Source organism: Salmo salar, chromosome 13, assembly GCF_965601325.2.
Source record: "Salmo salar chromosome 13, fSalSal1, whole genome shotgun sequence".
In the NCBI taxonomy this organism is placed as follows: domain Eukaryota; kingdom Metazoa; phylum Chordata; class Actinopteri; order Salmoniformes; family Salmonidae; genus Salmo; species Salmo salar.
In genome coordinates this window covers 34,637,582-34,652,700 of record NC_138303.1, presented here as the reverse complement: position 1 = coordinate 34,652,700, position 15,119 = coordinate 34,637,582, and the positions used below count along the sequence as shown (strand labels likewise).

Genomic DNA, 15,119 nt, shown 5'->3' with positions numbered 1-15,119 from the left:
CAATGTAATATTGCTGTATAGTGGTATCATACATTTTTTGTTGTGGATATGTGGTGGTGTGACAGTGTTATATGATGTACTGTTTTATATTTTGTTTTATGTGTAATATAAGTGTCTTAATGTGTTTGGACCCCAGGAAGAGTATTTGCTGCCTTGGCAGAAGATAATGGGGATCCCTAATAAAATACAAATACAAATGTGAGGTCAAGTTATCAGGTCAGAATGGAATTACCGATATTGAAGAAACCACAGCTTGTCCTCCTGAATGAAATTCTCTGTATCTATATCCACCATCTTCACATTCTCTCTGCTCACAGTGCCATAATAACAAGCCTATTTAGTTCATTTGCAGGACAAAAGAGGACAGGAATGTGGAATGGAAGCCAAAGGAATGGAAAAGTGGGAAAGGTGCATGTGTGAGAGAGAAAGAGGAAGAGAGAAGGGGATGGGGAGCGAGAAAGAAAGAGGGAGGGAGAGGTGAGATGGAAGTTGAGAGTAACCCCGAAGAAAAGTAAGAAAGAATCTTGAAGGGATTTCCTTCTGAGAGGGAAAACTTCTCCCCTCCCCTCTAACTCCCTCTCTCTCGTTCTCCCTCTCCCTTGCTCTTACATGATTGCATGAGTTGCTTGTGTCATGCTGCCCCCTCTCAAACTGTGGGCAGACAAACATAACACCAGAAGAGAGAAAGCAGACAGGGAGAGTTATTAGCAGCAGCAGAAGAACATTCGGGAGCTCCAAGATTTAAAAAAGATATATATATTTTATTCAAGTTTTCCTGTTTCTATAAGTATTGTCCTCTTCACTAAGCAATGAGAGACCATGTGGATACATTGGAGAATACTGTGGTCAGTTTGTCACCTTGTGAGACCCATCTGTCTAAGGATTATCCTCTTGACTGGACTCTGTACATCCCTGCTTAACTGGATAACCAACACACTGTAGGAAACATGGTACTGTAACTGCTGCTCAAAATGGCTTAATTTGACTGTATTTCATTCAATTTCATATGTGTGTAGTTTTTGTATTTTCTTTTTTGATAGGATTTTCATCATATTGGAAATCATTTAAAATATATATTTTTTAAATGGACATGCTTCAAATGTCTAAATTGGCCCCATAATCTCTGTCATTACAAACACACATGTAGGTCTTCCTGTTTGCACACCTAGCTAGCTACACAGCAAAATGCTTTGACTCAATGGGAGGGTTTCAGGTTACTGTGGATTCGCAATTTCCCAGTGATTTCACAAAACACTCACTGAATCTGTTGCCCTGCGTCTCCTCTTAGAGTCCAGCACATAGAATTGCACAAAGGATCCCTTTGGGAAAAAATAACTGAATTAATGTTTTGCTGTTTCAAGTGCTACTCAGGCTCTGGAGAGGGGATGGCTATATGTTTATATTCTTTATAGCTCAGGATGAGAGTACATTGGAGAGGTAGACTTAGGAACTGAAGTGACCATTATACCGGTATGTTTCCGTTGAATCACAACCTGAAAACAAGAGTTATTTCTTTAGCATTAAAAATGATGTACTGTCTTGCCTGGTTACCTCAGTAAGTTCTTAAACATTGAGGTCACTCATGGAACACTATACAATTCAAGCTCTCTATGTACTTGTTATCTCTGTGATCATGCGGGGGAGGGAAAACTGCCAGTTAGAATAAAACTATGTTCAGCTGTGACATAATTACAGGTAGGAGGATGAGTAAAGATGATGAAACTGATCCCCCACTTTTAATTAAATGTTTTTAAGCTCACTACTAATGCCAGACTACTGGTCTGCCACCAACTTCAAACCATTCTGCTAGACAAGGCATCATAATTAGTATTTGCATGCAATAAATGCCCCATTTGCTGAGCTTGTGAAACAACTAAATATAACGTCTGCTTCTCAGTGGCTCAGTGATGGTTGACAGTAGATCCACACAGATTAGGCCTGTGTTTATTTTCTCTCACTGTAATTTGGCATGTTCTCATGGAGGGCGTTAGCACGTTCTGATCTGAGGTGGTGAGTCAAGATGTTGAGATATTCTCTCAGAATAGATCTACTGGTGTGTAATTGAATGCCTGTCTGTAAATTCTGCTGTGTAATGCAGGATATTTGCCCTCAGCATTTTGTGGGTCCCCGGTCCATTTACGTCAGGGAACATGTATCATGACTTTGTTCAGGTGTTATCAAGGAGAGGTTATATTTCAATTCTGCCCTCTGTTTAATTACACTGGGTATACCAAACATTAGGAATTACATTCCTAATATTGAGTTGCACCCCAACCTCATTTTATCGTCAAAACAGCCTCAGTCAGGGCATGGACTCTACAAGGTGTCAAAAGCGTTCCACAGAGATGCTGGCCCGTGTTGACGCCAATGCTTCCCACATTTGTGTCAAGTTGGCAGGATGTCCTTTGGGTGGTGGACCATTCTTGATACACACGGGAAACTGTTAAACGGGAAAAAAGCAGCAGTGTTGCAGTTCTTGATACAAACCGGTGTGCCTGGCACCTAATAGCATATCCTGTTCACAGGCACTTAAATATTTTGTCTTGCACATTCACCCTCTGAATGGTACACATACACAATCCATGTCTCAATGGTCTCAAGGCTTAAAAGCCATCTTTAACCTGTCTCCTCCCCTTCATCTACACTGATTGAAGTGGATTTAACAAGTGACATCAATAAGGATTTATAGCTTTCACCTGGATTCACCTGTCTATGTCATGGAAAGGGCAGGTGTTCTTAATGTTTTGTATACTCACTGTACATAGCTTGCTTATCAGTTTAGTTCCATGATTATGGACACAAGCACCGTTTTTAAAGAGCCAATGTCAAAAAATACATTTATGGACATTTACCTGAACAGTTGAATTAGCATGTAAATGTGCAGCAGTCAGTCTCCTACACTCAGGGCAACCATTTATGGAACCCAAAAGGGACTAAACTGAGACAGATACTGATTAAGTATCTGTAGTGATACGACAGTGAGACCCTTCTATTAACTGGCCTGTAAATGAAAACAATGTTACAGTGACATTGATTTATTTAGATCACAGATATGAATCTCATTTCTGCAACACCACACCGGTACATTTACAGTAAGTAGTCTACATCTGGGCACAAAGCCCAGAAACCTCAGCTGATTGAGGTTACAAAGGAGGAAACTTGCTGGGTTTATCTTCACAGTTGGCTGTGTTAGTTTGCAGTTGGCTGTGTTAGTTTGCATTGTTTGCCATCTCTATAAGACTAAATGCTCACTATCACAGGGACTGTATAATGACCAACACTGTACTTTTCTTAATTATTCACATATTTTATTGAAGGAGTTGCCTTCTAAATACAACTACACTCTTAGAAAAAAGGGTTCCAAACGGGTTATTTGGCTGTCCTCGTAGGATAACCCTTCCCACTGGGCACATATGTCAATTCAACGTCTATTCCACATTGGTTAAATGTAATTTTATTGAAATGACGTGGAAACAACATTGATTCAACCATTGTGTGCTAAGTGAGTTTTTGGTTCCAGGTAGAACCCTTTTTGGTTCCAGGTACAACTCTTTTGGGTTCCATTTAGAACCTTCTGTGGAAAGGGTTTTACATGGAACCCAAAAGGGTTCTACCTGGAACCAAAGAGGGTTCTTCAAATGGTTGTCCTATGGGGACAGCCAAAGAACCGTTTTAGGTTCTAGATAGCACCTTTTTTTCTAAGAGTATACTGTGGCTTGATGTTGAAATCTCATCCTTTGGATGCATGGTAGGGACTTAGCTTCTCAACTGAACAGACTCATAGCATCTTGGTTGGTTACTGACAGGCAGCTCATCCCAACTAAACAATACACACTTTTGTCCTAATCTCCATTTTGGGGCATTCCTAAAAAGTCAGTATGTGTTTGTTGTTTAGTGGATGCCAGATCAAGATATAATTAAGGCTAACCAAAGCTGTCACACAGAACTAACACACCTAATAAAATGTTCAATAGAAACATGTGAAAAATGTACCAGACGTAGGATACGAAAGATTCACGGGATAGGATGCTACAACAACCCTCTATTGGTCCAGCTGCAAAAGGATGTCCAGTGTGCCATTCCTTTTAGGTATTTGTGATCTCTTAGATTCTGACTGTAATTGGCTAGTTTGGTAAACTGTGCCTGCCTGTCCTGGGGGACCACTGAGAATGATGTGTGTTGTTTGGACAGTCATCCTGGGGGTGGCTTACAGGTCAGTGTTATCTCCTGATGCCCAACAGAAAGCTGCCCCTCAGACATTACAAAGATAGTCTGGTCTAGGAGAGTCTAAACATTATCTCCACCCAATTTGTTGAACGTTAAAAATAAAAACTGACGTAAACACAGGAAATTGAGCTTTTGCCTATCTGAAGTTAAATTTGTGTCAGAAATTGCTCAGATGCTCTGCCAAATAACATTATCCATGAACGTATTACAGAGACATTTTGTATACAAGATAATTCATACTGAAATACTTTAGGATACTTAAAAGGCGTCTTGGCCACTGGCTTAGAAGGAGTTGTTTGGGTTGGCTGTTTAGTGAAGAGAAATGTTCAACTCTGAAATATAAGAATGTACTCTACCTCCACTGGGATATCCTAATGCAATAAACTGCAATTTGAAACGACCCATTTATTTTAGAAATGGGATGTGTATTTATTTAGTGCCCAGTGTTAGACCTACCTCAGCAGAATGTCAGCACTCAGTAGTAGACCGTTAGGCAGGCTTGCTGTTTATACCTTCGGGTGTTCTCTTGTTGCTCAGACATAACAGTTACAATGAATCATGGCAGTGCTAGCCCTGCTAATGCCACTTTCCCACATTGCAGACCCTCGGCTGCTCTTCTCTTTTTTTAAATTTCCAACGACCAATGAATGACCTGTCATGCTTTCCTTAGGGCTTGTTATCATGCCTTGATAAGTAACCTGCCCTGCAGTGCTATTTTAAGTGTGGAGATCAACTCATTCAACCATAGTATGACGTAACACAAGGGCTTTATTCAGAGGCCCGTAAAGGTGCTTGAAAAATGTTTTCAGGTCAGGTCAGCCACAGACCCGGTTTTCTATTGACCCAACATCAGGCCCTGCATCTCATACAGTTGAAGTCGGAAGTTTACACACACCTGAGCCAAATACATTTAAACTCAGTTTTTCACATTTCCTGACATTTAATCCTAGTAAAAATTCCCTGTCTTAGGCCAGTTAGGATCAATCAATCAATCAAATGTATTTATAAAGCCCTTCTTACATCAGCTGATGTCACAAAGTGCTGTACAGAAACACAGCCTAAAACCCCAAACAGCATCACCACTTTATTTTAAGAATGTGAAATGCAAGAATAATAGTAGAAAATTATTTATTTCAGCTTTTATTTCTTTCATCACATTCCCAGTGGGTCAGACGTTTACATACACTCAATTAGTATTTGGTAGCATTGCCTATAAATTGCTTAACTTAGGTCAAACATTTCGGGTGGCCTTCCATAAGCTTCCCAAAATAAATTGGGTGAATTTTGTCCCATTCCTCCTGACAGAGCTGGTGTAACTGAGTCAGGTTTGTAGGCCTCCTTGCTCGCACATGCTTTTTCTGTTCTGTCCAAACATTTTCTATGGGAATGAGGTCAGGGCTTTGTGATGGCCACTCCAATATCTTGACTTTGTTGTCCTTAACCATTTTGCCACAACTTTAAAGGTATGCTTGGGGTCATTGTCCATTTGGAAGACCCATTTGCGACCAAGCTTTAACTTCCTGACTGATGTCTTGAGATGTTGCTTAAATATATCCACATAATTTTCCTACCTCATGATGCCATCTATTTTGTGAAGTGCACCAGTCCCTCCTGCAGCAAAGCACCCCCACAACATGATGCTGCCACCCCCGTGCTTCACGGTTGGGATGGTGTTCTTCGGCTTGCAAGCATCCTCATTTTTCCTCCAAACATAACGATGGTCATTATGGCCAATCAGTTCTATTTTTGTTTCATCAGACCAGAGGACATTTCTCCAAGAAGTGCAATCTTTGTCCCCATGTGCAGTTGCAAACCGTAGTCTGACTTTTTTATGCCGATTTTGGAGCAGTGGCTTCTTCCTTGCTGAGCGGCCTTTCAGGTTATGTCGATATCGTTTTACTGTGGATATAGATACTTTTGTACCCTTTTCCTCCAGCATCTTCATAAGGTCCTTTGTTGTTGTTCTGGGATTGATTTACACTTTTCTCACCAAAGTACGTTAATCTCTAGGAGACAGAACGCATCTTGCGTGGTCCCATGGTGTTTATACTTGCGTACTATTGTTTGTACAGATGAACGTGGTACCTTCAGGCGTTTGGAAATGCTCCCAAGGATGAACCAGACTTGTGGAGGTCTAAAAAAAAAATCTGAGGTCTTGGCTGATTTCTTTTAATATTCCCAAGATGTCAAGCAAAGAGGCACTGAGTTTGAAGGTAGGCCTTGAAATACAACCACAGGTACACCTCCAATTGACTCAAATGATGTCAATTAGCATATCAGAAGCTTCTAAAGCCGTGATATCATTTTCTGGAATTTTCCAAGCTGTTTAAAGGCACAGTCAACTTATGTAAACTTCTGACCAACTGGAATTGTGATGCAGTGAATTATAAGTGAAATAATATGTCTGTAAACAATTGTTGGAAAAATGACTTGTGTCATGCACACAGTTGAGGTCTTAACCGACTTGCCAAAACTATAGTTTGTTAACAAGAAATTTGGAGTGGTTGAAAAACGAGTTTTAATGACTCCAACCAAAGTGTATGTAAACTTCCAACTTCAACGGTATGAAAAATTCAGACTATGAAGAACAAAACACATCTTTCATAGAAACTCCCTAGATCATGTAGCAGGTGTTTCTATCTTCTTCAGGGGCAACAGAGCTTTTCCAAGACAATGATCCAACATTCATAAGATGAATATCCCAAGTGTTTCCCAGCTAAAGTACATCATCAATTGTAAATAATCATGAGCCCACCGCTGTTGGCTCATTGATGTGTACCCAAAGGGTGTGTGTCTGAGGCTCTGAGCTGTGGCCCAGTCATGCGAGAAGTGTAATGACCGTTGTCTTTGGAGAGATCAAGAGGGAGTGTCCATGTTATATGCAGAACTTGTCCCTAAAGCCTTTCCAGAGCCTTGGGAGAGGCTTTTAGAGGAGGTCTAGTATCTCAAAGCTAATGGTACTTTACCAAAGTTACTGGAAAATCTTCAGTAATTTCGGTACTTAACAGAAGATCTATTGCAATCTATCGCAACTTTGGTAATTTATACTTGAATAACTTTTTTTAAAGTATTAATATATACAGTAGTATACATTTTTTTATACCTGTGTCCATATTGTCCATGAGTTTCTAGTAGAAAGACCATATGGTTCTCTTCCAACTTTTTACTTTTTTCAAAACTTCCATCAGTTTGATGCCAAAACATTGACAACAAATACATACTGACATAGTAAAATAAATAAAGGTGTGTAAATAAATATATAAAGAGTATTTCATGCTAAAACCCTCATATTAAACACCAACGGTATTCACTAAGTTGATATTTAGGATAATATTTTACAGCTTTGTCAATTACATGTTTTAAATCATCGTAATTAGTTATTTCATATATTTTACATGTGATAAGGCCACGCAGAGGGCCAAAGATAATTACAGACACCTGTAAAAAAGGTCCGCTAGATGTTTTGTGATTACAAAAAATCCTTGAAAGATACCAAAATTCTGGTAGTTTACAGGTAAACTTTGAAGGTTTCCAGTAATATGTCCTGCCTTTGCAACCCTAGTCAGACTGTTACATAAAAGTGTACAAATCGAGCAGTCAGAGTACAGATTGGGTTGCTGGGTGCAGAGGTTAGTGAAAGGGTAGGTTTTTCTCCTGACCACCTGTCACGTCCTGACCAGCAGAGGGCGTAATTGTATTAGTTTTGGTCAGGACGTGGCAGAGTTTTGTGTTATGTGTTAGTTAATTGGGGTTGGACTCCCAATTGAAGGCAGGTGTGTTGAGTTGCCTTTGATTGGGAGTCCTATATAGTAGTGTGTGTTTTTCCTTGGGGTTGTGGGTATTTGTTTCTGTTCAGTGTGTTATGCTGTCAGTACTGTTTGGCTGTCGGTTGTTTCTTGTTTTGTAAATTGTATAGTGTTCGCTCTTTATTAAATGATGATGAACACTAACTCCGCTGCACCTTGGTCCATTCCTGAAGACAGCCCTCACACCACCATAGACTAGCAGATGTTCTAACTGAGAGCTGGATGGGAAGTAGTCTAGTTAGCCAGATGAGGTCTGAGGGGATTGGTCTGGTCACATCCTGATACGCCCAGACTTTCTCTCCACCTCCACACCACAGCTGGGATACATTGAGTTATGTGGAGTGATCAGTGGAATGATCACAGTGGTATTTCTCTATTCAAAACAAACTGAACAGAGATGCAAGCAGGCAACATATTTTCCCATTGAGGAAACAGATGTAGCCTATTGTTGATAAAATCGCTTCATCTTTACATTTTGCATATTTATTGAAATGCCTACTCTTTGTGGAAATATAATTGAACAATCAAGAGGGTGGTGTCTAGTAACATTTGCCAGTCATTATATCCCTGCAATTATATTGAAACCAGGCTATGTAACTTGGCAAGGCATTGTAACCACATTGCACCAGAAACCATATAACAATGTTTTCTCCTACAGAGGCTATCTATTGAGATTAGAAACACGCACATGTACATTTACCTCCCACAGCCGACACATGGCCTTCACAAAGCTAAATTAAGCAGGGCCTAAAAGTGGGTGATGGGCCAGTCTGATGAGATCAGAGAGAATGTGAAACCATAAACCAGGCCTCTTTTCTAGTTGAGACCCCCGGTCTGTTTATGGATAATTGGTATCTGCCTATATGATTCTTAGGCTGCTTAATGTCTCCTGTGATACTGTAGCCACCCTGACATCCACAGCAACTTTGCCCTCGTGTTGTCAACATCTGTCTCTGGTGAACGGTTATTGGCTTGTGCTGTATGAAGGAAGAAAAAAAAGGTGGGGTCTGACATCTTATTGGAAAAATACTGAAGGATGCCAGGATCAAAGGATAGCAGACAATGGTGACTGTGTATTTTATGACCTTAAGGGATGCAGTGCTGCTTTTAGATGTTCAAATCAGCGATATATGACACCGTAGCCATCAGAAAGTATTCACACCTGTCACAGTATCTAACAAAGGTGGCGCCCCTCCTCGGTCGGGCGGCACTCGGCGGTCGTCGTCGCCGGCCTATTAGCTGCCACCGATCGTTGTTTCTGTGTCTTTTGGTTTTGTCTGTCTATCTCGCACCTGTTTTGTGTTTGTCATTAGTGGGGGGTTATTTAGTGTGTATTTTCAGTTGGGGTTCTCGTGCGGGATTGTTTATTGTCCACTCAGGACAGTTGTGATTGTAAATTGTTATTGTCTATTATTATTGCCGGGCTGCGCCCCGTGCGCTTTTTTTTCCAGTGCGCTTATTTTGGGAAGGTGTTTTTCCCCTGGCAGACTTCGCCACGCGCCTGGTGCCCTACGGCTATTGCGTGTTACTAATATTATTAAAACACCGTTGCTCCGGCCCTCTGTCTCCTGCTCCTGATTCCACATCTCCACTGGTCCTAGACAGCCGTGACAACACCCCTTGACTTTTTCCACATTTTGTTATGTTACAGCCTGAATTTAAAATTGATTCAATTGAGATGATTTGTCACTGGCCTACACACAATACCCCATAATGTCAAAGTAGAATTGTGTTTTTACCCCATTTTTACAAATTAATAAAAAATGAAAAGCTGAAATGTGTTGAGTCTATAAGTATTCAAACTATTTGTTATGGCAAGCCTAAATAAGTTCACAAGTAAAAATGTGCTTAACACGTCACATAATAAATTGCATGGACTCACTCTGTGTGCAATAATAGTGTTTAACAGGATTTTTGAATGACTACCTGATTTCTGTACCACACACATACAATTATCTAAAGGTCCCTCAGTTGAGCAGAGAATTCCAAACACAGATTCAACCACAAAGACTAGGGAGGTCTTCCAATGCCTAGCAAAGAAGGGCACCTATTGGTAGATGGGTAAAAAAAGCAGACAAATCCCTTTGAGCACGGTGAAGTTATTAATTACACTTTAGATGGTGTATCAATGCACCCAGTCACTACAAAGACACAGGCGTCCTTCCTAACTCAGTTGTCAGAGAGGAAGGAAACCACTCAGAGATTTCACCATGAGGCCAATAGTGACTTTAAAACAGTTAAAACAGAGTTTAATGGCTGTGATATGAGAAAACTGAGGATGGATCAACAACATTGTAGTTACTCTACAATACTAACCTAATTGACATAGTGAAAAGAAGGAAGCCTGTACAGAATTTAATATTCCAAAACATCCATCCTGTTTGCAATAAGGCACTAAAGTAATACTGAAGAAAATGCGGCAAAGCAATTCAATTTTTGTCCATAATATAAAGTGCTATGTTTGGGGCAAATCCAATACAACACATTACTGCGTACCACTCTCCATATTTTCAAGCATAGTGGTGACTGCATCATGTTATGGCATGCTTGGAATCATTAAGGAATGGGGAATTTTTCAGGATAAAAAAGAAACAGAATGGAGCTAAGTACAGGCAAAATCCTAGAGGAAAACCTGGTTCAGTCTGCTTTCCACCAGACATTGGCAGATGAATTCACATTTCAGCATGACAATAACCTAAAACACGATGCCAAATCTACACTGGAGTTGCTTACCAAGAAGACAGTGAATGTTCCTGAGTGGCCGAGTTACAGTTTTAACTTAAATCTACTGGAAAATCTATGACAAGACCTAAAAATGGTCTACAACCCATTTGACAGAGCTTGAAGATTTTTGAAAAGAATAATGGGCAAATGTTTCACAATCCAGGTGTGGAAAGAGACTCGCAGCTTTAATCGCTGCCAAAGGTGCGTCTACAAAGTATTGACCCAGGGGTGTGAATACTAAATGAGACATTGCAAAATTGTATGAAAACAGGTTTCCACTTTGTCATTATGGTGTATTGTGTGTAGATGGGTTAGAGAAAAAAATTAATGTAATCATTTTTTAATTCAGGCTGTAACACAACAAAATGTGGAATAAGTCAAGGGCTATGAATACTTTCTGAATGTACTGTATGTGGGAGAAAAAAAACTCCTGCCTGTATCTAATCTTTATCTTTAGCTTTTCCTGGTCATTTTCTTTGTTATTGTTGAATATTTACATTTTTGTTTGTGCTGACCTTTATTTGTGCTATCTCTTATGTTAATAGAACACTGAGTCTCTGGACAGGTCCATCCAGAACACTCTCTCAGCCCTCTTTCCCCCCTTTGAGGCCACAGCCCCCACCGTCCTGAGCCAGCTCTTCCAGGTAATAGAGGAACGTTTCCGTGGAGACGCCCTCCAGTGTCTACTGGACTTCCTCATCCCGGCCAAACACATCCTTGAGAGTGTTCAGCAGGCTGCCTGTGTGAGTCAACAACCTCAGAGCTATACTTATCAGCACAGATGCACAGCTATACAAAAAAATACATACCGTGACAGTTTACCATACACACCTACAGGCTCAAATAACGACCACCTATGCAAAACAAAGTTAGCTCAATTACAAAGTTTGCAACTGCCTTCAACTCCTCTCTGTCTTGTACTGCTAATTGAAAAGACAAATTAAATGGTAAAAAAATGTCTGTCATTTTCTCCCGTTAGGCCCAGTACTCTGATGTGGTGTTCTGCTGTGAGGGCTGGCCTCTGTGCCTGCATGAGAAAGTGGTGATTCAGCTGGCCCCGATCAACCCCCTATTTCTGTGCCCAGGGGACTTCTACTTGCAGGTTGCTCCCTTCTCTGAGCAGGCCGCCCGCATCGTGGTCCGGAGCCTGCTGGAGGACGGACAGGGTCAGGTGGTGGAGGTGGAGGTGGAGGAGACACCCATCCCTGAGACCTCCTACCCCTGCATCTTCTCTGAGGACTGGCTAGGGGAGCTCAACCAAGGCCGCCACGGTACTCCACTTAGCCACTGTGTCCTCTCCACAGACCAGGGCACGGTGAAGGTGCCATGGGCGCAGGTCACTCTCCCTGAGTTTGTGGATAAACCCAGAACTATGGCCTCATCATCTCTTTCCCCGGCTGCTGTTCAACAGGAGGTAGTGGCAGGGCCCAGGCCCTCATTGGTCCTGCCTCACCCTGCACCTGCGTACTCTGTGGAGACTAGGATCTCTCCTGCTAAACATGGCATTGCGGTGTCGCTGCGTCTGGTGGACAGTAATTGCTCCCGGCTGGTTAAGGTGGATCAGGATGGGCCTATGGCTAAGCCCATAGGCTGGGTGTCTCCCAACACATGGGACAGCCGCAGCAACAACACCTCTGAGGTTGAGGGGGAATACGTGGACTTGGTGGAGTTCACAAACAAGAAAGAAGCATTGCTCCTCAGTGGGGCCCACAGTCACAAACACCCCAGAGCGCTCATGTCTAGGCCTGTTCCACTTAACAGTCCTGGTGTCCCTCTGGCTCCAGCCCTGCCCCTGTCCTTGGCCCAAGCCCTGGCCCCCAACCAGCCCCTCAAGGAACCCTTACCCTGCGGCCGGACCATCCGGTCCTCCGAGGAGCCCCCCTGCACCCCTTGCATGAGGAGGAGAATGGGCCAGGTGTCCAAAGCACAGGAGCTCAGGTGCCGGTACAGGGAGTCTTACCATTCAGCACTTCAGAACCCTGTTACCTTTGAGAGAGACAATACACTGAATACACTGGCGGTTCTGGAGGAGGCTGGTCCATGTGAGGGGAGGCTGGGACTAGAGGGTAAAGAACTATGTCCTGGTGTCTCCCAGCAGTGCTGCCATCCAGACCCAGGACATCATGACCAGATTCCTCCTGTTAGCACTGTTACCTGTAGGGAGTCGGGAGAAAGTAACACTATATCCAGTGGAATTTTACAAGGCCTGAGTGACACTATAGAGAACAATGGGAGATGTCCCTCTTCTCTGTCGACTACTGTTGTGGACACATCAGAGAAGTGTGAAGTAGTGATACAAGGAAGAAAAATTAGGAGGGATATTGTCTCGTCTGCAGAGAAGATTCCCAGCTTACATGTAGTGCAATGTAAAAACGCCACAGCTTTTGGACTGGTTTCCCCAAAGATGAACAGGCGGAGACTGCCCAAAGGTAAGAGATCTACAGCATGAAATTTGTTTCTTATTCTGTAATATATAAAGGTGATTTTTTTTAAACACAATTGTTTAAAAAATAAATGGCGCTGGAGGAGATGGCTGCCGTTTTACGGGCTCTTAAGTGCTATTGTGTGTGTTTTTTCGCGTTATTTGTAACTTATTTTGTACATAATGTTGCTGCTACCGTCTCTTATGAATCAAAAGAGCTTCTGGAAATCAGAACAGTGATTACTCACATCGTACTGGATGAAGATTTTTTCTTTAAAACCTCTTAAGGATCCGCCCCTTTTTTTCAATTTTCACCTAAAATGACATACCCAAATCTAACTGCCTGTAGTTCAGGCCCTGAAGCAGGGATATGCATATCTTGGTACCATTTGAAAGGAAACACTTTGAAATTTGTGGAAATGTGAAAGGAATGTAGGAGAATATAACACAATAGATGTGCAAAAGAGCAGAAAAACAAAAACAAATATGGGGATGAGGTAGGTAGTTGGTTGGATGGATGGGCTATTTACAGATGGGCTGTGTACAGTGATTGGTAAGCTTGTAAGGATCATACGGCGAGTGGGTAATCTGCCTTTACCATCAGTCCTATTAGCCAATGTACAATGTTTGGATAACAAAATAGATGAGCTACGATCACGAATATCCTACCAACGGGACATTAGAAACTGTAATATCTTGTGTTTCACCGAGTCATGGCTGAACGACGAAATGGATGAAATACAGCTGCCAGGGTTTACGCAGCATCCGCAAGATAGACCAGCTGCCTCCTGTAAGTCAAGGGGTGGCAGCCTGTGTATATTTGTAAACAACAGCTGGTGCACGAAATCTAATACTAAGGAAGTCTCAAGGTTTTGCTCACCTGAGGTAGAGTATCTCATGACAAGCTGTAGACCACACTATTTACCGAGACAGTTTTCATCTATAATTTTCGTAGCTGTCTATTTACCACCACAAATCGATGCTGACACTGTCCACACTCAATGAGCTGTATAAGGCCATAAGCAAACAGGAAAACGCTCATTCAGAGGGGGCGCTCCTAGTGGCCGCAGACTTTAATGGGAAACTTAACCGTTTTACCTCATTTCTACCAGCATGTTAAATGTGCAACTAGAGGGAAAGAACTCTGGACCACCTTTACTCCACACAAAGAGACGCTTTCAAAGCTCTCCTTCACCCTCCATTTGGCAAATCTGACCACAATTCTATCCTCCTGATTCCTGCTTACAAGCAAAAACTAAAAGCTGGAAGCACCAATGACTCGGTCAATAAAGAAGTAGTCAGATGACGCAGATGCTAAGCTACAGGACTGTTTTGCTAGCACAGACTGGAATACGTTTCGGGATTCTTCCAATGGCATTGAGAAGTACACCACATCAGTCACTGGCTTCATCAATAAGTGCATCGATGACATCGTCCCCACAGTGACCGTACCTACCCCAACCAGAAGCCATGGATTACAGGCAACATCCGCTCTGAGTTAAAGGGTAGAGCTGCCGCTTTCAAGGAGTGGGACTCTAACCTGGACGATTATAACAAATCCCTCTACGCTCTCAGATGAACCATCAAACAGGCAAAGCATCAATACAGGACTAAGATTGAAATGTACTACACCGGCTTCAACACTCGTCGGATGTGACAGGGCTTGCAAACTATAACAGACTACAAAGGGAAGCACAGCTGCGAGCTGCCCATTGACACGAGCTTACCAGCCGAGCTAAATCACGTCTATGCTCGCTTCGAGGCAAGCAACACTGAAGCATGCATGAGAGCATCAGTTGTTCCAGATGACTGTGTGATCACGCTCTCCGTAGCCGATGTGAGTAAGGCTTTTAAACAGGTCACATTCACAAGGCCGCGGGATCAGACAGATTACAAGGACGTGTACTCCGAGCTTGCGCTGACCAACTGGCAAGTGTCTT

The 15,119-nt window shown here is 42.2% G+C and overlaps 1 protein-coding gene across 2 annotated transcripts in view; it reads left to right on the top strand.

Annotated features, from left to right (window-relative positions):
• Positions 1–643: 643 nt before the first annotated feature.
• LOC106566904 (pleckstrin homology domain-containing family G member 4B) overlaps positions 644–15,119 on the top strand; it is a 29,185-nt gene continuing 14,709 nt past the window's right edge. For both annotated transcript variants that reach the window (XM_014135477.3, XM_014135476.3), the window contains exons 1-3: positions 644–950; positions 11,303–11,500; positions 11,737–13,186. In XM_014135477.3, the coding sequence (XP_013990952.1) occupies positions 948–950; positions 11,303–11,500; positions 11,737–13,186 (1,651 nt within the window). In that variant the 5' untranslated portion in view covers positions 644–947. The remainder of the gene's footprint in view (positions 951–11,302; positions 11,501–11,736; positions 13,187–15,119) is intronic.